The following is a 17,830-nucleotide window of genomic DNA, read 5'->3' as shown; positions in this document are numbered from 1 at the left end:
ATTTTGGATTTGAATTTTTATCGTTTTGAATTTCTATGTATCACTTTTCATTTTGAACTCAACAAAGACAGGTTAGCTGTCGAAATATCGTTCAACTAATAAAATATCTATGGCATTAGCATCGCGCTCTTCGTATTGTCTATTTGCCTTTGTGAAGAGTTACGTCAATCCTTTTAAAATAATATTATTATTGTCATTATTATTATTTAGGCGGCGAGCTGGTAGAATCATTAGCACCCCGGGCAAAATGTTTAGCAGTATTTCGCCCATCGCTACGTTCTGAGTTTAAATTTCACCGAGGTCAACTTTGCCTTTCATCCTTTCGGAATCGATGAATTAAGTACCAGTTGCGTACTGGGGTCGATCTAATCATCTGGCCCCCTCCCCACAAGTTCCGGACCTTGTGCCTGTAGTCGAAAGGGTTATTACCTCTGCCTTAGGGAAGGTGGTGGTATTGTTTTCAGTCGCACTTGTTTGTTTGTTTGTCTGTGGAAAAGATATATCAAGAACCGCTGGATGGACTCGGATGAAACTTTCAGGGCTGTTTGGCCTCGTGACTGGCACGAACTGATTCGATTTGGGGATCGGTCTGGTACCAAACAAGGATTCTGAATTATTTGTTATATTTACATTACTTTACATGAAGTATTACGATCTTTCGTTGACTTTTCAAGTCTTTCTCTGATTATCTCCCTTGAAAGCACGCTCAAGCTATGGCGGCGTTGCTGTTTCCAAAGTTTTATTTTTGCTTCTCTATTATTAATTTTACTCGCGTTTCTATCTTAGAAGAAACTGGGGGATAAAGAAATCAAACTACATAAACAAACGGTAGCAAAACCGTTCAGAAATTAAATTACACTAACATATTCAGAAATAATAATAAATTTAATTTATCTTCATCAATTTTTAGTTTTATCAATTTTGAATATATCACACCTGTTTAAAAACTCCTACCTGACAATTGCATTTCTAGCTCTGCTTTGAAGGAAGCTTTACTTCTTGGACTCACGCTTTTGTGCGCAACGATGTTGTTAACCCTCCGTTAACAGCACTGTATGCAGGTCCTTTACGTTTTCTTTCACGCATGGATAAATTTTTCACTATAAATCGTAATGGTCGTAAAGACACTATATCAGTGGATAAGCTAAGAAAGGCCTTCATAGAGAAAAATGACCCTGTTCCCACTGTAAATGACACACACACCCAGCATTACAAACACGGCCTGCACACCCACTTTCACGTTCCATGACTACCATTGTGATCCATCAGGTACCGAGCTAGAATTCTGGATTATTTTTCCGTTTTTTTTTTTTTTAGTTAATTTTTGAGAACGGTCAGGTTCATTTTTAGTACTCTCGTTTGTGAGAGCAGTCGAATTTATTTCAGGTATTCTCATTTTCAAAATCATCTCCGGCTAATCGTTGAGAGGACGTTAATGTTGCCTTGATGGAGGTCTGCGCTCTCTGAGTGATCTTGTTATTATTATTATTATTATTATTATTATTATTATTATTATTATTATTATTATTTACTTTACAAACAAATTAGACCGTTTAAAAAATTCCTAACATTAGGCTACAACAAGTAAGTTAAGATGCTACAAAATCTCCCTAAATATCCAAGCTGTCCCTAAAATTACTGTTTTCTAGGCCTGCACTAAACTAGATTTTGTAGCTATTTCCTCTATTGGTATTATCATTATTGAATGAGAGAACGGCGCACGCCATCAAAGTGACACTGGGGTACAAATATACGAAGCCCAATATACTTATGACTACTCGTCTGGTAAGGGTAAACCAGGCCCATGCATCACAACCATTTGTGCGTGACATGGTAATCTCATATCAAGTTAAACAACGCATAAACTTGCAGGTGGGGCCCAGTTAGAATTTTCTTTAGGTTTAGTAGCCCATCCTGCTCAAAAGGTCCCTGAATAAGGGTTGTTTAAGGATGTTGAATGAAACATCCATCTTTCTAAATTTTAATTATCCAAACCCCAAAGAATTCCTCTCAACATATGGCTGTGATGCTCCTCCGCTACTTCTGTTCGTGATCAGAGATGCACATATCGTCAGCCACAAAGGGACATGCCCAATGTGTTATGGTCAAACAATTGACAAGGAAATCTGTGGTATTGAGCAGAATATTTGCTGTAGGCCATATCAAGACAAAACAATGTACATGATAACACTTCTAATCAGTTAAGAACATCATCATCATCATTATTATTATTATTATTTTTATTTTTATTATTATTGCTATTATTATTATTATTATTATTAAGATTATTATTTTTTTCTTCTTTCGTCAAATTTTCTTCCATTTCTCGTCGAGTGTGTTCCGTACACCTAGGGCAGAGAGGCTCATTGTATGCATTCCCAGTTTACACACGCAAATTCACAGATAAAATATGTATTTAAAAAAAATAATAAATAAATACATTCACAGTGATAATGCTCTTCTCAGTACATGAGTCGTTCCAGTTAACATGATTTTTTTGCGCTTCCTGTAGGGATGGTAAGCCTGGTATCATTTTCAAATAGGTTTCAGTACCCTTTTTTTAATCATTCCTAGAGATCCTGCAATCACTGGTATGGTTGTCGCCTTGAGATGCCACATTTTTATCAATTTCTATTAGCAAGTCTTTATATTTACTAATCTTGTCAAATTCTTTCGCCGCTATATAGTGATTGCAAGGAATACTTATTATTATTATTATTATTCCTTCATTTGCATTGGTCATCTTAATGTGGAATATGAAAGCAACAGTGATACCAGTTGTGACTGAATCACTCTCACCGGTAACAAAAAGTCACCAGAAAGCCTGTCACACAACTGAGATATGTCCCAGCATAACTACAATGCAAAAGACAACACTTTTGGGAACAGTAAATATACTGCGGAAAATACTATCTGAGATTACATAATTAATAGGGAGTCAATTAAATGATCCATTGTCCACGAGATCATAATCATCATTATGATAAAGAGCTGGTGGAATCATTAGCATGCCAGACAAAATGCTTAGTGGTATTTCATCCGTCTTTACATTCTGAATTCAAATTCTCTCAAAGCTGGCTTTGAATTTCATCCTTTTGGGTCAATAAAATAAGTACCATTTAACTACCGGACTCTATGTAATTGACTAGATTCCTCTCCCAAAATTTCAGGTCTTGTGCCTATATTAGAAAAGTGTGTTATTATAATAATAATTATTATTATTATTGTTGTTATTATTATTTTCATATACACACAACAGTTTAGACTGTTGGAAAAGAAAAATCCTGACATTGGGCTACAACAAGTAACCTTAGATGCCAAGAATCCTCCTAAGTATCCTAGATGTTCCTAATAACACTGTTTTCTGGAGCTGTACTAAACTGGGTTTTATGTCTATTTCCTCTATCTTTACGTTCAAATCCTTAGGGATAGTTCCCAATGCACTTGGGATACATTTTACCCGCACTTTCCATAGTCTCTGTAATTAAATGGCTAGGTCCTGGTACTTTGATATTTTTTTTATACCTTTCATATTGAGTTTTTTCATCAATTAGGACTGTAAAGTCAATTATATGGCATTTTCTATTCTCTTTATCTACCGCTACTAAATCAGGCCCTCTGGCTTCTATTACTTTGTCAGTATAAATATTAAAGTCCCACAACAACTTGTATTTCTTACTTTCTAGTACTTTACTAGGTTCATGTTCATGCTATTTATCAGTATGCTCAAATCTTAGCTTTCTACATAAGTCCCAGTGGATTACTATCCCTTGGTTGTCATATCTTTTCTTGTAATTTTTTCTGAGCCAGCATGCTATATTCACTTACTATATGAGTAAAGCTTTCCTTTTTCGATTTGCATAACCTACACTGGAAATCTACTTGGTTTTTGTCTATCTTGGCTTTTACCCAATTAGTCCTTAATGCTTGATTTTGTGCTGCTACTAACAAACTTTGTTTCCCTTTCCAGCTTTCCTTTCTGCAACCATAACCTTGTCTCGCTACTACTATTTGATGCTACTATGTTTGGGAATCTACCATGCAACGCCTCCTGCCAGTCAGATAATTTCTGTTCTTTTTTCTAGTTTTTAATTTCGTTTGAGCTTTTGGTCTCCCAGTCTTGCTGTGACTCTAGCAGTTTTTAATGAATTTTCTTTACTATTACCTACATACGAGTCTATATCTACTCTAGCTAACTCCAAGTGGGCTTCTACTGATGTTAATCCACTTCCGCCTTCCTTTCTGGTTAAGTATAATCTTGTTACTCCTGTCCTTGGGTGGAGTCCTTCATTTATATTGAATTCCTTCCTATTCATTCTGTCTAGCTTTGCTAGTTCAGTTTTTGTCCAATCTACAAAAGTTGCTGAGTATCTAAATAATGATACTGCCCAAGTATTTACAGCCTTCACTAGATTTGGACTATTTAGCTTTGACTTCATTAGCTTCCCCACCCTTCTGATGTTCTGCATCTCAATTTTCGTTTTCATTTCTATACTTCTCTGTCAGATTTTAATACTCCTGGATACTTATAACTCTCCACTCCTTTTAATGATCTTAATGTCTGGCCATCTGGTAATTGGATGCCTTCGCTATTGACTACCTGTCCCCTTCTCATGACTAATATTGCACATTTAGCTATGCCTGTATCTTTGCTGAAGAGTTTTACAGTCTGTATTAAGGAATCTATCTCTTTTTCATTCTTACTAAAAAGTTTCAGATCATCCATGTAGAACAAATGTTTAATTTTTCCCTTACTATTTCTGAGCTGATACTCTGCCTGTGCTCTTCTTAATACTAAGCTGATGGGATCAAACATAAGACAAATATTAAAGGAGACAAGAAGTCCCCATGGAAAATTTCTCTTTTGATGTTAACATTCCTTAAGAGTGTGTCACCTGAGTAGAGATCTAAAGCTAATTAATTTCTTATGTTGACTACTACACTGAATACACTCAAACATTCATTTAGCCATGAGTGTGGGATCATGTTGTAGAATTTCTTATAATCTTTCCATGATATTTATTGTTAGATTTTTTTTTCTAGCTTTTACTTCATTTAAAACTGCTTTATCTATGTATAATAGATCGTGTGTTCCTCTAGCCATCTTTCTGCAATCTTTTTGTTCTTCCATAATGAGTATTGTCCTCACGCTAGTCATCCAATCTGGTATTATTCCTCCATTAAGGCAATCCTGAAGTTATTCCCTCAGCCTCTCATGTTAATTACTAAATTTCTTTGGCCCTTCCAATTCGGCTTTTTTCCTAACACTTTACTCATTAATGCACTAGTTAATCTTCAATCTGACTGCTTCTCACTCACTACTTCTTCCATCACTTTCTTTAACCATATTGCATCTCCATTATGATTGACTGACTTATCCCAAATATTACTCCAGAATTTTCTAGTGTCTTCTGCCTTAGGTTTCTTATCTTCAGTACTTCTTTCTCCACAATTTATTTGGTTATTAATTCTCCTCTGGTTTCTCTCAAATAATCTATTTTGATACTGATCTATTTTTTCTGATATCTGGAGGTCTTGCCTGCCACTGCTATTTTTATTTTTTACTTTTATTCTGCATGTTTGTTACAATTACTTGCTGAGACACACCCATCATCCTGGAGTAAGTGAAGGATAAGAGATGTTACAATATGATTGAAAGCTTAGAGAGGGGAAGTGGCTGGGGCAATAGCGAAATATCTTCATGTAATACAGCACACATTTAAATGGATAGGGTTTTTCTGAGGATGTGGGCAGAACTTGTCAGCACAATCTTTTGGATTTCTCTGAGACGTGGTTCTCCTGGGATCTTATCTAGATGTTTCTGACATTCCTTTTTTCTATCATACCAAGGGCACCTTCAATAACAGGAACAGTTCTCGCTTTAAGAGGCCACATCTTCTGTATTTCAATTTCCAAGTCCTTATAGTTACTTAATTTGTTGAATTCCTTTACAGATAGATTTTTATCGGTGGGAACACTTACATCTATTAGTCTACAAGTGTTTTCTTCCCTTTATTTAATAATTATGTCTGGTTGATTAACCTGAGTCGTTCTGTCAGTTTTGTCTGGAAATTTCTGGAGAATAGAGACATTTTTACCTTCAACAACTGGCTCAGGGAGATGTTCATACCAGAAAGCAGGAGTCCTGATTTTGTAGTGTTTACATATTTTCCAATGTAAATACTGTCCTACTCTATCGTGGTTATTTTTGTATCCATTTGGTGTCAGCACAGGACATTCCGAGATGAGATAGGCTATTGTTTCATCAAATGTGTCGCAGAATCTGCAGAACCATTTTGAAGAACATTAGCCTGGTAGTTTTTTGTAAACAAGCTTTGATCTTGTGCCGCCAACATGAAACTTTCAGTCTCTGCTTTCAGTCCTGAACTTCTCAGTAGCTGATGAGTTGTTGCTTAGTCTACATCAGCATTTCAACTTTGAAGTATATACTGCCCATGCATAGGCTTCTGGCTCCACCGCTCCTCAATTTGTTTCTGCCTGTTCTTTTTCGTTGTCTGTTTGATCAGTTTTACTTGTTTTGTGGCAGTGGTTTCAGGTTCTTCAACTATTTCAGGGTTAATGCCAAGTTCCCTAGCATATTTACAAGCTTCCTTGACAATAGAATATGATTTTTGCTGTTTTTGTGTTTGCACACAAACCACAGCATCCACTCATGCCATTTTTGCAACTTTCACCCACCTTTCAATAAACTCACTCAAAGACAGCACTTCCCTCTCCACTCTCAATTTCCTTTACAAGTAAAACTTGAAGCAGTCATTCAGAGCTCTACCAAAGAAGAATGTATGTGTCCTCATGCCTTTCAGCCTTGTTCACCAAACAATCTCTTTTGACACAGCCACCAGGCAAAGGAAAACTGCCTTGCCTGCCTCATTGAAGGAGGCCAGCAGTGCACTCATCACTACAGATTCAGTCAGCAGACGGATCCATCCCACACGTGACAACAGCTGTTTGACATAACCCAAGTCAGCAATGCCCAGACACTGAATGAGGGTATTCAGAATAATAATAATGTATGTGTGTATGCATGACTGTATGTATGTATGTATGTATGTATGCTTGTATGTAATAGTAGCCACATAATTGGCTACTCGAGGCCTTTGCGATATATAAGATCTCTCCTGTCATTTTCAAATTCTTAAAAGGTTGTGTGGCCAAGTGGAACACACATCTTCTAAACCATAGTAATGGAATGAGCCAAGCTAACAACATCAACATCAAACGAGGCATCTTTCAAGGTAACTCCCTCTCCCCATTACTCTTTTTGCACGGCATTGATCCCACTCTCCAGCGAACTAAATAACACCAGGTATGGGTTCAAAGTTTCATTTAATCTGTTGTATGACAAACTACTCTGCAGTAAGTTGGAGATGCAGATACATAGAGGGACACAGCACTGTGGAGTGAGAGTGTGTCATGTTGAAAAAATCTCAAACCCTTTTGAACATCTTTTATGATTAAATCCCAGAGCATCTGAAAGATGTGAATTGAAACCTAAATCCCTGATTTAAATAGTTTCAGCTAGGAATAGACTAGATTATGACAACCAAGAACAATGTATGCATGTATGCACGAATGTCTGCCTGTCTGTATGTATGTATGCATGCGTGTATGCACGAATGTCTGTCTGTCTGTCTGTTTGTATGTATGTATGTATGTATGTATGTATGTATGTATGTATGTATGTATGTATGTATGTATGTATGTATGTATGTATGTATAAATGGATGTGTGTATTTTTCCCTTGTTTACAATTAACACGGAAAAAAATAAATAAACAGTTACCAGGGCAGCAAAAAATCACACAAGTAATAAGGATGTAACATCCTGTTTGTAAAGGTAGAAACTCCAGAAGTCAATTCCAACAGAATTAAGTTTATGTCTAGTAATTCTAAGACTAAAAACTCTATATTCCAGTGTAAAATTACTTCCAGTACCGATGTCTTTTTTATATATAGGTAGTTCTTCTTCTCAGTTATCTAAAAGAATTTCTAATCATTACTCTACATTTAGGGATAGTAATAAACACAACAGTACAGGGCTTATTAAATTAATTTCGCATCTAAAAAATCATAATAAACAATTTGATTTAAATTAGTTGATTCTCTCCATTTCATTCCCATACAATAAAGGCAATGAATTCTGCCAACTCTGTAATAGTGAACTACTTTATATTCCATTTTCTAAGAATCCCCTTGTAAACACGTTTATAGAGTGTGCTTATCGAAGTAAACATAGGCAGAAACATACCTTTAGTTCATATAAGTGATATCTACCATTCTATATAGTTTGAACATTGATTTTCTTCTTACATTTCACTTCCACTGGATATATCTATTTCCAAGCCTTTAAGCTTTTATTTAATTCACGTATCACTCTGTATTTCACCTTTGTTAGTTTACTACTTATTCCTTTCCTTTACCCCTTCACTTATTACAGGCTACCTTTGATGTTATATCCTCTAACGGTTTTTAAAAAAAACTTAATAGCATTCCATTCATCATTATACACATCCATCACATTCCGTTAGAATATCTTATTGATGAGTATGGTTTCTTTCTTTCTTTCTTTCTTTCTTTTCCTGATGAGAAGTTACATTGTTTTACACCATTTATTCCTTTTAGAATAATACCAATGCTGTCTTTGAAACCTATGTTGGAAGTAAAAGAATTTGTATAACACCTGCATTTAACTCCATTTATTTATTTATATGTATGTATGTATGTATGTATGTATGTATGTATGTGTTTGTGCATGTGTATAATAAATTTTAACACAATGATTGTCGCCTTGTACTTGTGTCTTCAGTATATATACTAACAACAGCAAAAGCAACAGAATCAGCATCAAAACAACGATAACAACAACAACAGCTGCAGCAGCAATAATAAAAATAACAACAATGGCAGCTGCAAAAACAATAACAAAAATGACAACACTGAAACAACAACAACAAAACTAATGATGGTATCAAGAAAAGCAACAATAACAACAACTGCAATATCAGCAACAGCAAAACCAATAACTGCATCACAACAACAATAACAGCAATATAAACACCACCAGCAGTAACAATAACAAAACCAGCAAAACCAACAACAGCAACAACAAAACAATAATCAGTATCAACAGCAACAACAATAGCAACATCATCATCATCATCAACAAAAATGCAGACATCATTATCAATAACAGCAATGACAACATTTGATCATTTCAGCATCATTTATTAATTACATTATTAAACCTTTGATGAGAGCGAAAGTTGTACAGCTTGTATTAAGGTGAAAATAATTTTGGTGGGACTGAAAGGTTTCTGCAGAAGAGAAAAGAAGAAAAAAAAAAATGAAAACAAGAAAAGAAAATAAATAATGGGAAAGAAAACAAGAAAATGTTTTATAATGGAGTAAAGGAAAAAAGTCTTCAATATGATAAGAAAGAAGTAAAATTTTGGGACAGAATGAAAATTATGAACTTCAAAATCAAATTAATGATATAGAAGAGAAATCAGTTTAGCATTTAATTCATTTACTTGTTCAGGCCCTGTAGTTATAGTTTTACTGGAGCTTTACCAATTTCAAAATTAGTGTCATCTTTCTTCTAATTTTCTTCATTTTTTTTTTCTTTCTTAGTATTTGTTGCTATGATAAATATCTTGCAACTATGAGTACATGTGTTTTCTTTTTCTTTTCTTTTATCATGTTTGTTGTTTCACAGCCTGCTTTTCTGTGTCAGCATATGTCAGACAAATATATTACTGAGGGCAGTGATTTCACAGTTGGATGTCCCCCAAGACCTCTTAAAATTTCATGTTCTTCTGCTAAGGGCATTCTTTACTTCATAAGTCTTCAAAGACACAGATGGAAACTAGCACACACACACACACACACACACACTCACACATCATCATCATTATCATTTTAATATCCATTTTTCAAATCTTCTATGGGTCAGACAAAATTCAGCAAGGCAGATTCTGTATGGTTGGAAGCCCTTCCTGTTGTCCAACACTTAACCTATTTCCAAATAAGGTAATATTCCCACTCAGCCAGAGAGAGTTTTCATGGAAGACACTACTTCATAAATGACATTGCTTGTAGGAAAGTGTCACTTAATTCTTTAGCAATCTGGCCAAAATATTCTACTTGTTTTATGTTCAAAAGTGGCCAGATCTGGCTTCTCACACCAACCCTCCAATATCATTCTAAAATATTAACATTTATCTCATAGCTACCAGATAATGCATGATTAATTCAAAACAATGTGAATAAGTATGCATAATTTTTGACAAAATAATGTTAAAGGGTTAAAATAAACTATCAAGCAATGCCAAGACAAAAAAGATACAAAATCATCTGTATATACACACACACACACACACACACACACACACACACATAAACAAACACACACACACACACACATATATATATAAATATATATACAACAGGCTTCTTTCAGTTTCCATCCAACAAATCTACTCACAACATTTTGGTTAGATGCAAACTCTACTAGAAGACACTTGCACAAGGTGCCACACAGTGAGACTGAACCCAAAACAACAAGTTTGTGAAGCAAACTTCTTTATCACACAACCATACATGTCTGTAGTGTGTAGGTATATGCATATAAATGTTTCTGGATGCACGTGTGTATATGTATATACTTGTGTGTGTGTGTGTGTGTGTGTGTGTACCAATGTGACTGTTCGTGTTTGTATGCATAAATATTTGTAAATTTCCATGAGTATTTTGTATGAATGACGCAAGCATGCATACAAATGCTGCTCTTTTATCTACTTATTTAATCTGGAGCAAACAGTTACAGCCATGCTGGAGCCCCATCGTTTCTGCATATGATTCATATTCCTGTGTTAGTCTTGTGTTTATTCTTGTTATTTCTTTGACTGTCTGCTCCAGAACAAATGCTGCTAAATCAGCAAGTGAAAATACTAAAAAGAATTTCAGTAGAACTTCAGTATATTTACTTCAAAGTTAAGCAGGATACATATCGATCACTTTGATAATATTTCTAATGATTTCTATAACATGCACGAAGAAAATTAAAATATTGTTGGTTCAACTTTTAAGAAAAGTAATAACTTTCAGCAAAAAAAGCAAGAAAGCTTCATTCTCATTACTTAACATTCAGGTAAATAATTGAAATGCAATAAAGAAATGATAACTGAAAAATAGGGTTCCTTATTAAATAAAAGCAAAACAAAAAGAAAAGCAAAGAAGCAAAAACAAAATTATTGCCAAACATCTAAAACAGACTTTGACTTCAACTATTTTCTTAACCCTTTCAAAATAAATTGAGTGAGTTCCAGACATAAAACATAAATCAAGTGCTGCCTTCCTACCATCTTCTTTTCAAGTTTTGAAATTTAAACAAAAATTTATCTCTCATTTTAACAGTACAGTTTGAGAGTCAAAAAAAAAAATACTCTCATATATGTAATATAGTTAGTTCATTCTACATTGCAAAGAATAGACTTTCACTTCCATAGCCAGAAAATATTTTAACTATTGGAAGTACTGATAACATGCTACATGATTGCATAGCTAATAAACACACAAACATACTAGATCATCATCATCATCACCCCCCACCTACCCACCATCACCATTAACAACTCCATCACTACAACCATCACTACCACCAACAACTCCACCACTGCCACCACCACCACCACCACTACTACCACTTCTAATTCCACCACTACTACCACTTCTAATTCCACCACTACCACCATCATTTAATGTTTGTTTTCCATGTTGGCATGTGTCTGCTGATTCATCAGCAACCAACAAGCTAGAGGACTATGCTGGGCTCCAATGTCAGCTTTGGCCTGGGTTCTATGGCTGGATGACCTTCATAATGCCAATCACATTACAGAATGTACTGGCTGCTTTTCTCGCATGGTACCAACACTGGTGAGGTTACAAGTGACTCGCAAGTCAAACCTCCCTCAACTAAGTTGACAGTGTAGATTTGAAGGAGGTGAAAGTATGATACAGAGACACAAACAGGTGTCTTGCTGAAAAAAAGATATATGGTTCTGCCAGCTGGGCCTCAATGTACGAGGTGAATATAAGAGATAGAATAAGAACAGAGAAACAGAAATGGTAAGTTCGCAAGACTATGAAAGGAGTTCCATTAGCAGCAGTACACTCACTGACACTCTCTAAGTACTAACTACTACAATCATCAGCTGCAGTAGAAAGAGACAGAGGTACTAAATGAACTGCATATCTACCCCTTTCAAGAAATTTAGCCCATATACGACCCTCTGTTGATCTAGCTATTTTCTCACTTCACTTAGCAGGTATTTCATCAATTCTTGGAGCTACTAGCTTCATTTTTACCATCATTAATATACAATGAGTTAGTATTATGATAGTATTATTAGTATTATCTCCTACACATGGTGCTTGAATTTTTTTGTTCTATATCTTCTGTCTGCTCCTGAAATTGATCTAAGTTCCTCTTGAAGTTTAGTTAAGTAACAAGAGAAAAAAACCTTGAAACAAACTTCAACTAGAACTTCACTGCAGAAAACCATGCCACAGCAGACACTGGTACATGATGCAGTTCCTGGACCCATCAGATCCTGTCAAACTACACAACCCATTCCTGCATGGAACAAAGACTGAATAATAATAATAATAATAATAATAATAATAATAATAATAATAATAATAATAATAATAATAATAATAATAACAAGAGCACTCATAGAGTACAAACCTCCGTCAAGGCAACACCAACGTCCTCTCAACAATTAACCAGAGATGATTTTTAAAATGAGAATATCTGAAATAAACTTAACTGCTCTCACAAACAAGAATACTAAAAATGAACCTGACCACTCACAAAAATTAAGTAAAAAAAAAACAAAAATAATTCACAATCCTTGTCCAGAATTGGATCAATCCCAAAATCTAATCAGTTCATGCCAGTCATGAGGCCAAACATCCCTGAAAGTTTCATCCAAATAAGTGGTATATGAAAAAGTGATGTAAAATAAATGTACTTCAAGGAGAGATCAAATAAATATGTGACATATTTGACCTGCAGAAAGGGTATTTTTCACTGCAGTTTGCCATGGAGAAAAATTCTTGCTTTAGGCAAAAATGTGTCAAAAACACCACTGTCAGTTCAGAGTGATAGATGCATTTCAAGCTTTTTTTGTTTTACTATGCTACAGCCTCACACATTACCCATACATATTGTTCTGGCCTCGTGGATAAAGTGCACTATCAGTAAATAATTTTAACTGCCTTCTTATAAGGAAACTCTAAGTCTTCCAGTCTGTTCAGAGTTACCTTGCTCTGCACAGGTGCAGCAGTGTGGTAAGGAGCTTGCTTCCCAACAACATAGTTCTTGGTTCAGTCCCACTGTGAAGCACCATAGACAAGTGTCTTCTACTACAGCCTTGAGCCGCTCAAAGCCTTATGGGTGAATTTGGTAGATGGAAACTGAAAGAAGCCTGTTGTATACACACATACACACACACACACACTCACGCACACATATATATATATATATATATATTGAAGGAGGTGAAAGGGGGTGTCTTTTTGTTTGTTTATTTCCCCACCACTGCTTAACAACTGGTGTTGGTGTGTTAATGTGCCTGTAACTTAGCAGTTTAGCAAAAGCAATCAATAGAATAAGTACCAGGCTTTAAAAAAATAAATACTGGGGTTGATTGATTCAGCTGAAAATTCTTGAAGGTGGTGCCCCAGCATGGCCACAGTCTAATGACTGAAATGGGTAAGAGATAAAATATTTTAAAAAATGTTCGAATTGAATCTTCTAGTCCATAGGTGGTGAAATGACTTTGATTTTTCTCATGCCTTTTGCCCAGGGTTGGAATTTTTCTCCAGTGCAAACTGCAGTGAAATAGTGATGTAAAATAAGCATCGCCTTTTACAAGTTAAATACATAACAAATATACTTGAACTGATGTAAAGTATGTTTATATTACACCATTACTTCATAGCATCTACTCTGTTGCAAGCATTCAGGTATAGTCACTGGTTTGAGATCTTTCTTCCTCTCTCCCAGCAATTTCAGGGGTGCTGTAAAGCCCTTCTTCCTGACTAAAAGTTTAAATTAAATAAAATTAAAAGATGTCAAAGTGGAATAGAGAAAGTTGAAAGAAATAACTTACGTCTTCAGGATATCAATTGTGCTCTTTGAATTGATAGTCTTTTTGTGTTTGGGTCCCAAAACAAACTTCTGGATCTCAAAGCACTGAGGTTAGAGGAGAAAGAATCAAAAAGTTAGGTTTTAATAATACAAGTTAGGTCTTGATAATATGTGGCATCTGTTGTCACTGAGAGCTGCCCTTTCAAGTTACCTCATGAGATTATCTATGATATAATTAAGGGAGGATGCTATAGAAATTTGAGTAACATGAAAATAATTCCAGAAAATAATTTCAGTTAATTGAAGCAAGAATGACAAAGTTTATGCTTCACTGATATGGTCTAATAAGACCAAAACATGACTAAAGTTTCCCCCACCCCCATGTTCCACACTTATTTTTTATTGCAATTCAACTAAAGGAACTGATAGAATAAGTATTAAGCTTTAAAAAATAAGCACAGGGGATTCATTCAACTAAAAGCCCTTTTGGGTGGTGTCCCAGCATGGCTGCAGCCCAATGAGTGCAACAAGTAATGACAATAAAAAATAAGTATGGAACATGGTGGGTGGAGGAAACTTTAGTCATGTTTTGGTCTTATTAGACCATATCAGTGATTTGAAGGATGTGGTATAATGTATAGTGACTATAATGGATAATGTATAGTGATTATAGGATAATGTATAGTGACTTTAATGGATGGGAATAAATTTAATGATTATAATTTAAATAAGTTTTACATAGGATTGACTTCGAATAAAATTAAATTACGTGTGGCACATCACATGAATTCCTTTAAGAATAAAAATTTGATTAATTCTACTGGCCTTAGTAAATATATTTGGAAACTAAAATCTAAAAATATTAAGTACATGTTAAATTGGGAGATGGTTTGTAAGGCAAAATCTTATCGTATAGGTAGTAATTTTTGAATGTTGTGTACTAATGAATTTAAGGAGATATTATTAAATAATAATAATACTTTGATTAACTCCCTTGATGAAGGTAAAAATAAATGCAGACATAAATTAAATTGTTTATATAAGTTTAGCTAACTGTGTATATATATATGTATATGTATGTGTGAATATATATATATGTGTGTGTGTGTGTGTGTGTGTGTATGTGTGTGTACATATAAATATATATATTGATAGGAAGGACAACAAAAGAAAGAAAGAGACCTCGATATTATGTAAATAGGGGAAGTTATCTGTAAAAATATGTGACACTTATTCGGTAGCCATGATAAAACTCCGAGTTTCGGATGCCGGGGTGGTAGCCAACACCAACATCTCTTCAGTTGTCCGGCCATTGAAAATTCCTGTGAAAAATGACCATCAAACAAAGGGAAATTATTGTGTGGTGACCATTATTAAGACAAAAAAGCTAATAGACCGCTAAGTAAAGGAGTAGAGAAGTCTATAGGTTTGTGTAAACGCACCAATCCGTACATTCGCCTATATTTATATACTAAAACTACCCTCGCTTTAAACACATACATGTATAGTTTTTGGTGAGTATGTGGGTGAGCATGTGTGTGTTTAAAGCGAGGGTAGTTTTAGTATATAAATATAGGCAAATGTACGGATCGGTGCGCTTACGCGAACCTATAGACTTCTCTACTCCCTTACCTTTACCTTACTTAGCAGTCTATTAGCTCTTTTGTTTTAATGATGGTCACCACACAGTAATTTCCCTTTGTCTGACAGTCATTTTTCACAGGAATTTTCAATGGCCGGATAACTGAAGAGATGTTGGTGTGGGCTCCCACCCTGGCATCCGAAACTCGGAGTTTTATCATGGCTACCAAATAAGTGTCACATATTTTTACAGATATATATATATATATATATATATATATATATATATATACCCTATTTTACTAATTGTAGTAGTTATAATTTGTAATTATAAAGTGTGTATTAATTAGTATGATAATATTTTTAGTGAATATTATATATTAATACTTAAATGATACTATGATTTTTATAAAATAAATAATATACATATTTTTATTTATTTAATGTAAATACATTAATTTATAGTATTTTAGCTTCTTTCATCTATATTATCTGATTTATGTATTTTAGTTTTAATTTATTAGACTTTAAAATTATTTAGATTTTAGAATTTCCAGTAAATGTTTATAATACAGTTAATTTTTTATTACTAAAGCTAAAATACATTTCGATTTTATAAATAAAACTTAAATACATGTTTATATATCTCTTTATTCTATTACTTTTCATTACGCCATATTTCCACACGACTTAATTCCAATAAACGCTAAGTTGAAAGTATGTTTAAAATTTTAGCTTAATCTAAAGCTTTGGTAAGATAAGTATTGCGTTTATTTTCAGTAATATTGTTAAATGTTTTTCTTTTATTTATTGGTAAAATAAGTATTTTTATATAAATCCATTTGATATTTATTGTTAGTCAATATATATACATTCATTTTATTATTATTATTGTATTTTGACCTGAAGATTAACTATATATTTGAATAGAATTGATTTTCATACGATTTATTTGCAATTGATTTGATTTTTATTTTATTTTCTATTTGAAAATATGGTTATGAAACACGTGTAGTCTTTTTATTATTTTAATATCTATTACTTTGTAATTTTTTGATTTTTATTATAGATCTTTTTAGTGCATTTACTTATTAAATTTTTCTATATGTGGTTGTGGATTTCCATGAATGAATTCAATAATCGTGTTTTTTTCTCTAAAATATATATTTATATATTATATATTGTGAAATTTAATTTAATTTTAATTTTGATAAAATTGAATTTTTCCCTGTAAATTTGGATTTTTATCCCTAATATTATTATTATTATATATATATATATATATATATATATATATATATATATATATATATACACACACACAACAAGCTTGTTTTAGTATCATCATCATTTAACATCTACCTTTGATCAGTACAGGGTTAACAGGGCTATAGTAGAAGACACTTAACTAAAGTGCTGTACAGTGGAGCTGAACCCAAAACCACATGGTTACGAAGCAAGATTCTTAACCACAATTGCTGAAATGATATCTAAATAATAAGCTAGTCATTGAGCTAATGTTACATTTCCTTACAGCATTAAGTATTTCTAATGAAATTTTCTATATGCACTGCCTTGAATATGTTAACATTAACATAACAATTGGTTTCCATGCTGATGGAATCTCTGTATAATCATAGCAGTGATTTGATCTTTAAAATTATTCACACACACACACACACACACACACACACACACATCCTATTATAATTCTTCTTCTCCCTCCATTAGTAAATTAGTATGAGGGTTATGCTCTGTCTGTTTGCCACTGGTGAAAGGCCTATCAACACAGAACATATCTGACAACATTAGATGAAAATTTTATTTTCTAAGTTATTGCATTTGTGAATCATTAGTTTGTTCCAAATTTTTCTAGCTAACTTTTATTTGGATAACTTCACTTAGATTACTATAATGGATTATTATGATATCTCACAATGTCTGGTTTTAATAAAACTGTATCATAACTGTGCAATATCTTCTACTTATCTCAGTCATTAGACTGTGATCATACTGGAGTGTTTATGTCCACATAACTTAGTGATCTGGCAAAAGAGTCCTATAGAATAAGTAC

At 33.8% G+C, this 17,830-nt stretch overlaps 1 protein-coding gene across 4 annotated transcripts in view; it reads right to left on the bottom strand.

Moving 5' to 3' along the window:
- Window positions 1-9,224: 9,224 nt before the first annotated feature.
- LOC106874122 (tetratricopeptide repeat protein 23) overlaps window positions 9,225-17,830 on the bottom strand; it is a 185,094-nt gene continuing 176,488 nt past the window's right edge. For all 4 annotated transcript variants that reach the window (XM_014921734.3, XM_014921733.3, XM_014921732.3 and 1 more), the window contains exons 12-13: window positions 14,198-14,280; window positions 9,225-9,334 (exon numbers count right to left, since the gene is read on the bottom strand). In XM_014921734.3, the coding sequence (XP_014777220.1) occupies window positions 9,298-9,334; window positions 14,198-14,280 (120 nt within the window). In that variant the 3' untranslated portion in view covers window positions 9,225-9,297. The remainder of the gene's footprint in view (window positions 9,335-14,197; window positions 14,281-17,830) is intronic.

This window comes from Octopus bimaculoides, chromosome 9 (genome assembly GCF_046866305.1).
Source record: "Octopus bimaculoides isolate indiv1 chromosome 9, ASM4686630v1, whole genome shotgun sequence".
In the NCBI taxonomy this organism is placed as follows: Eukaryota; Metazoa; Mollusca; class Cephalopoda; order Octopoda; family Octopodidae; genus Octopus; species Octopus bimaculoides.
This window is presented reverse-complemented; position numbering and strand designations above follow the sequence as displayed.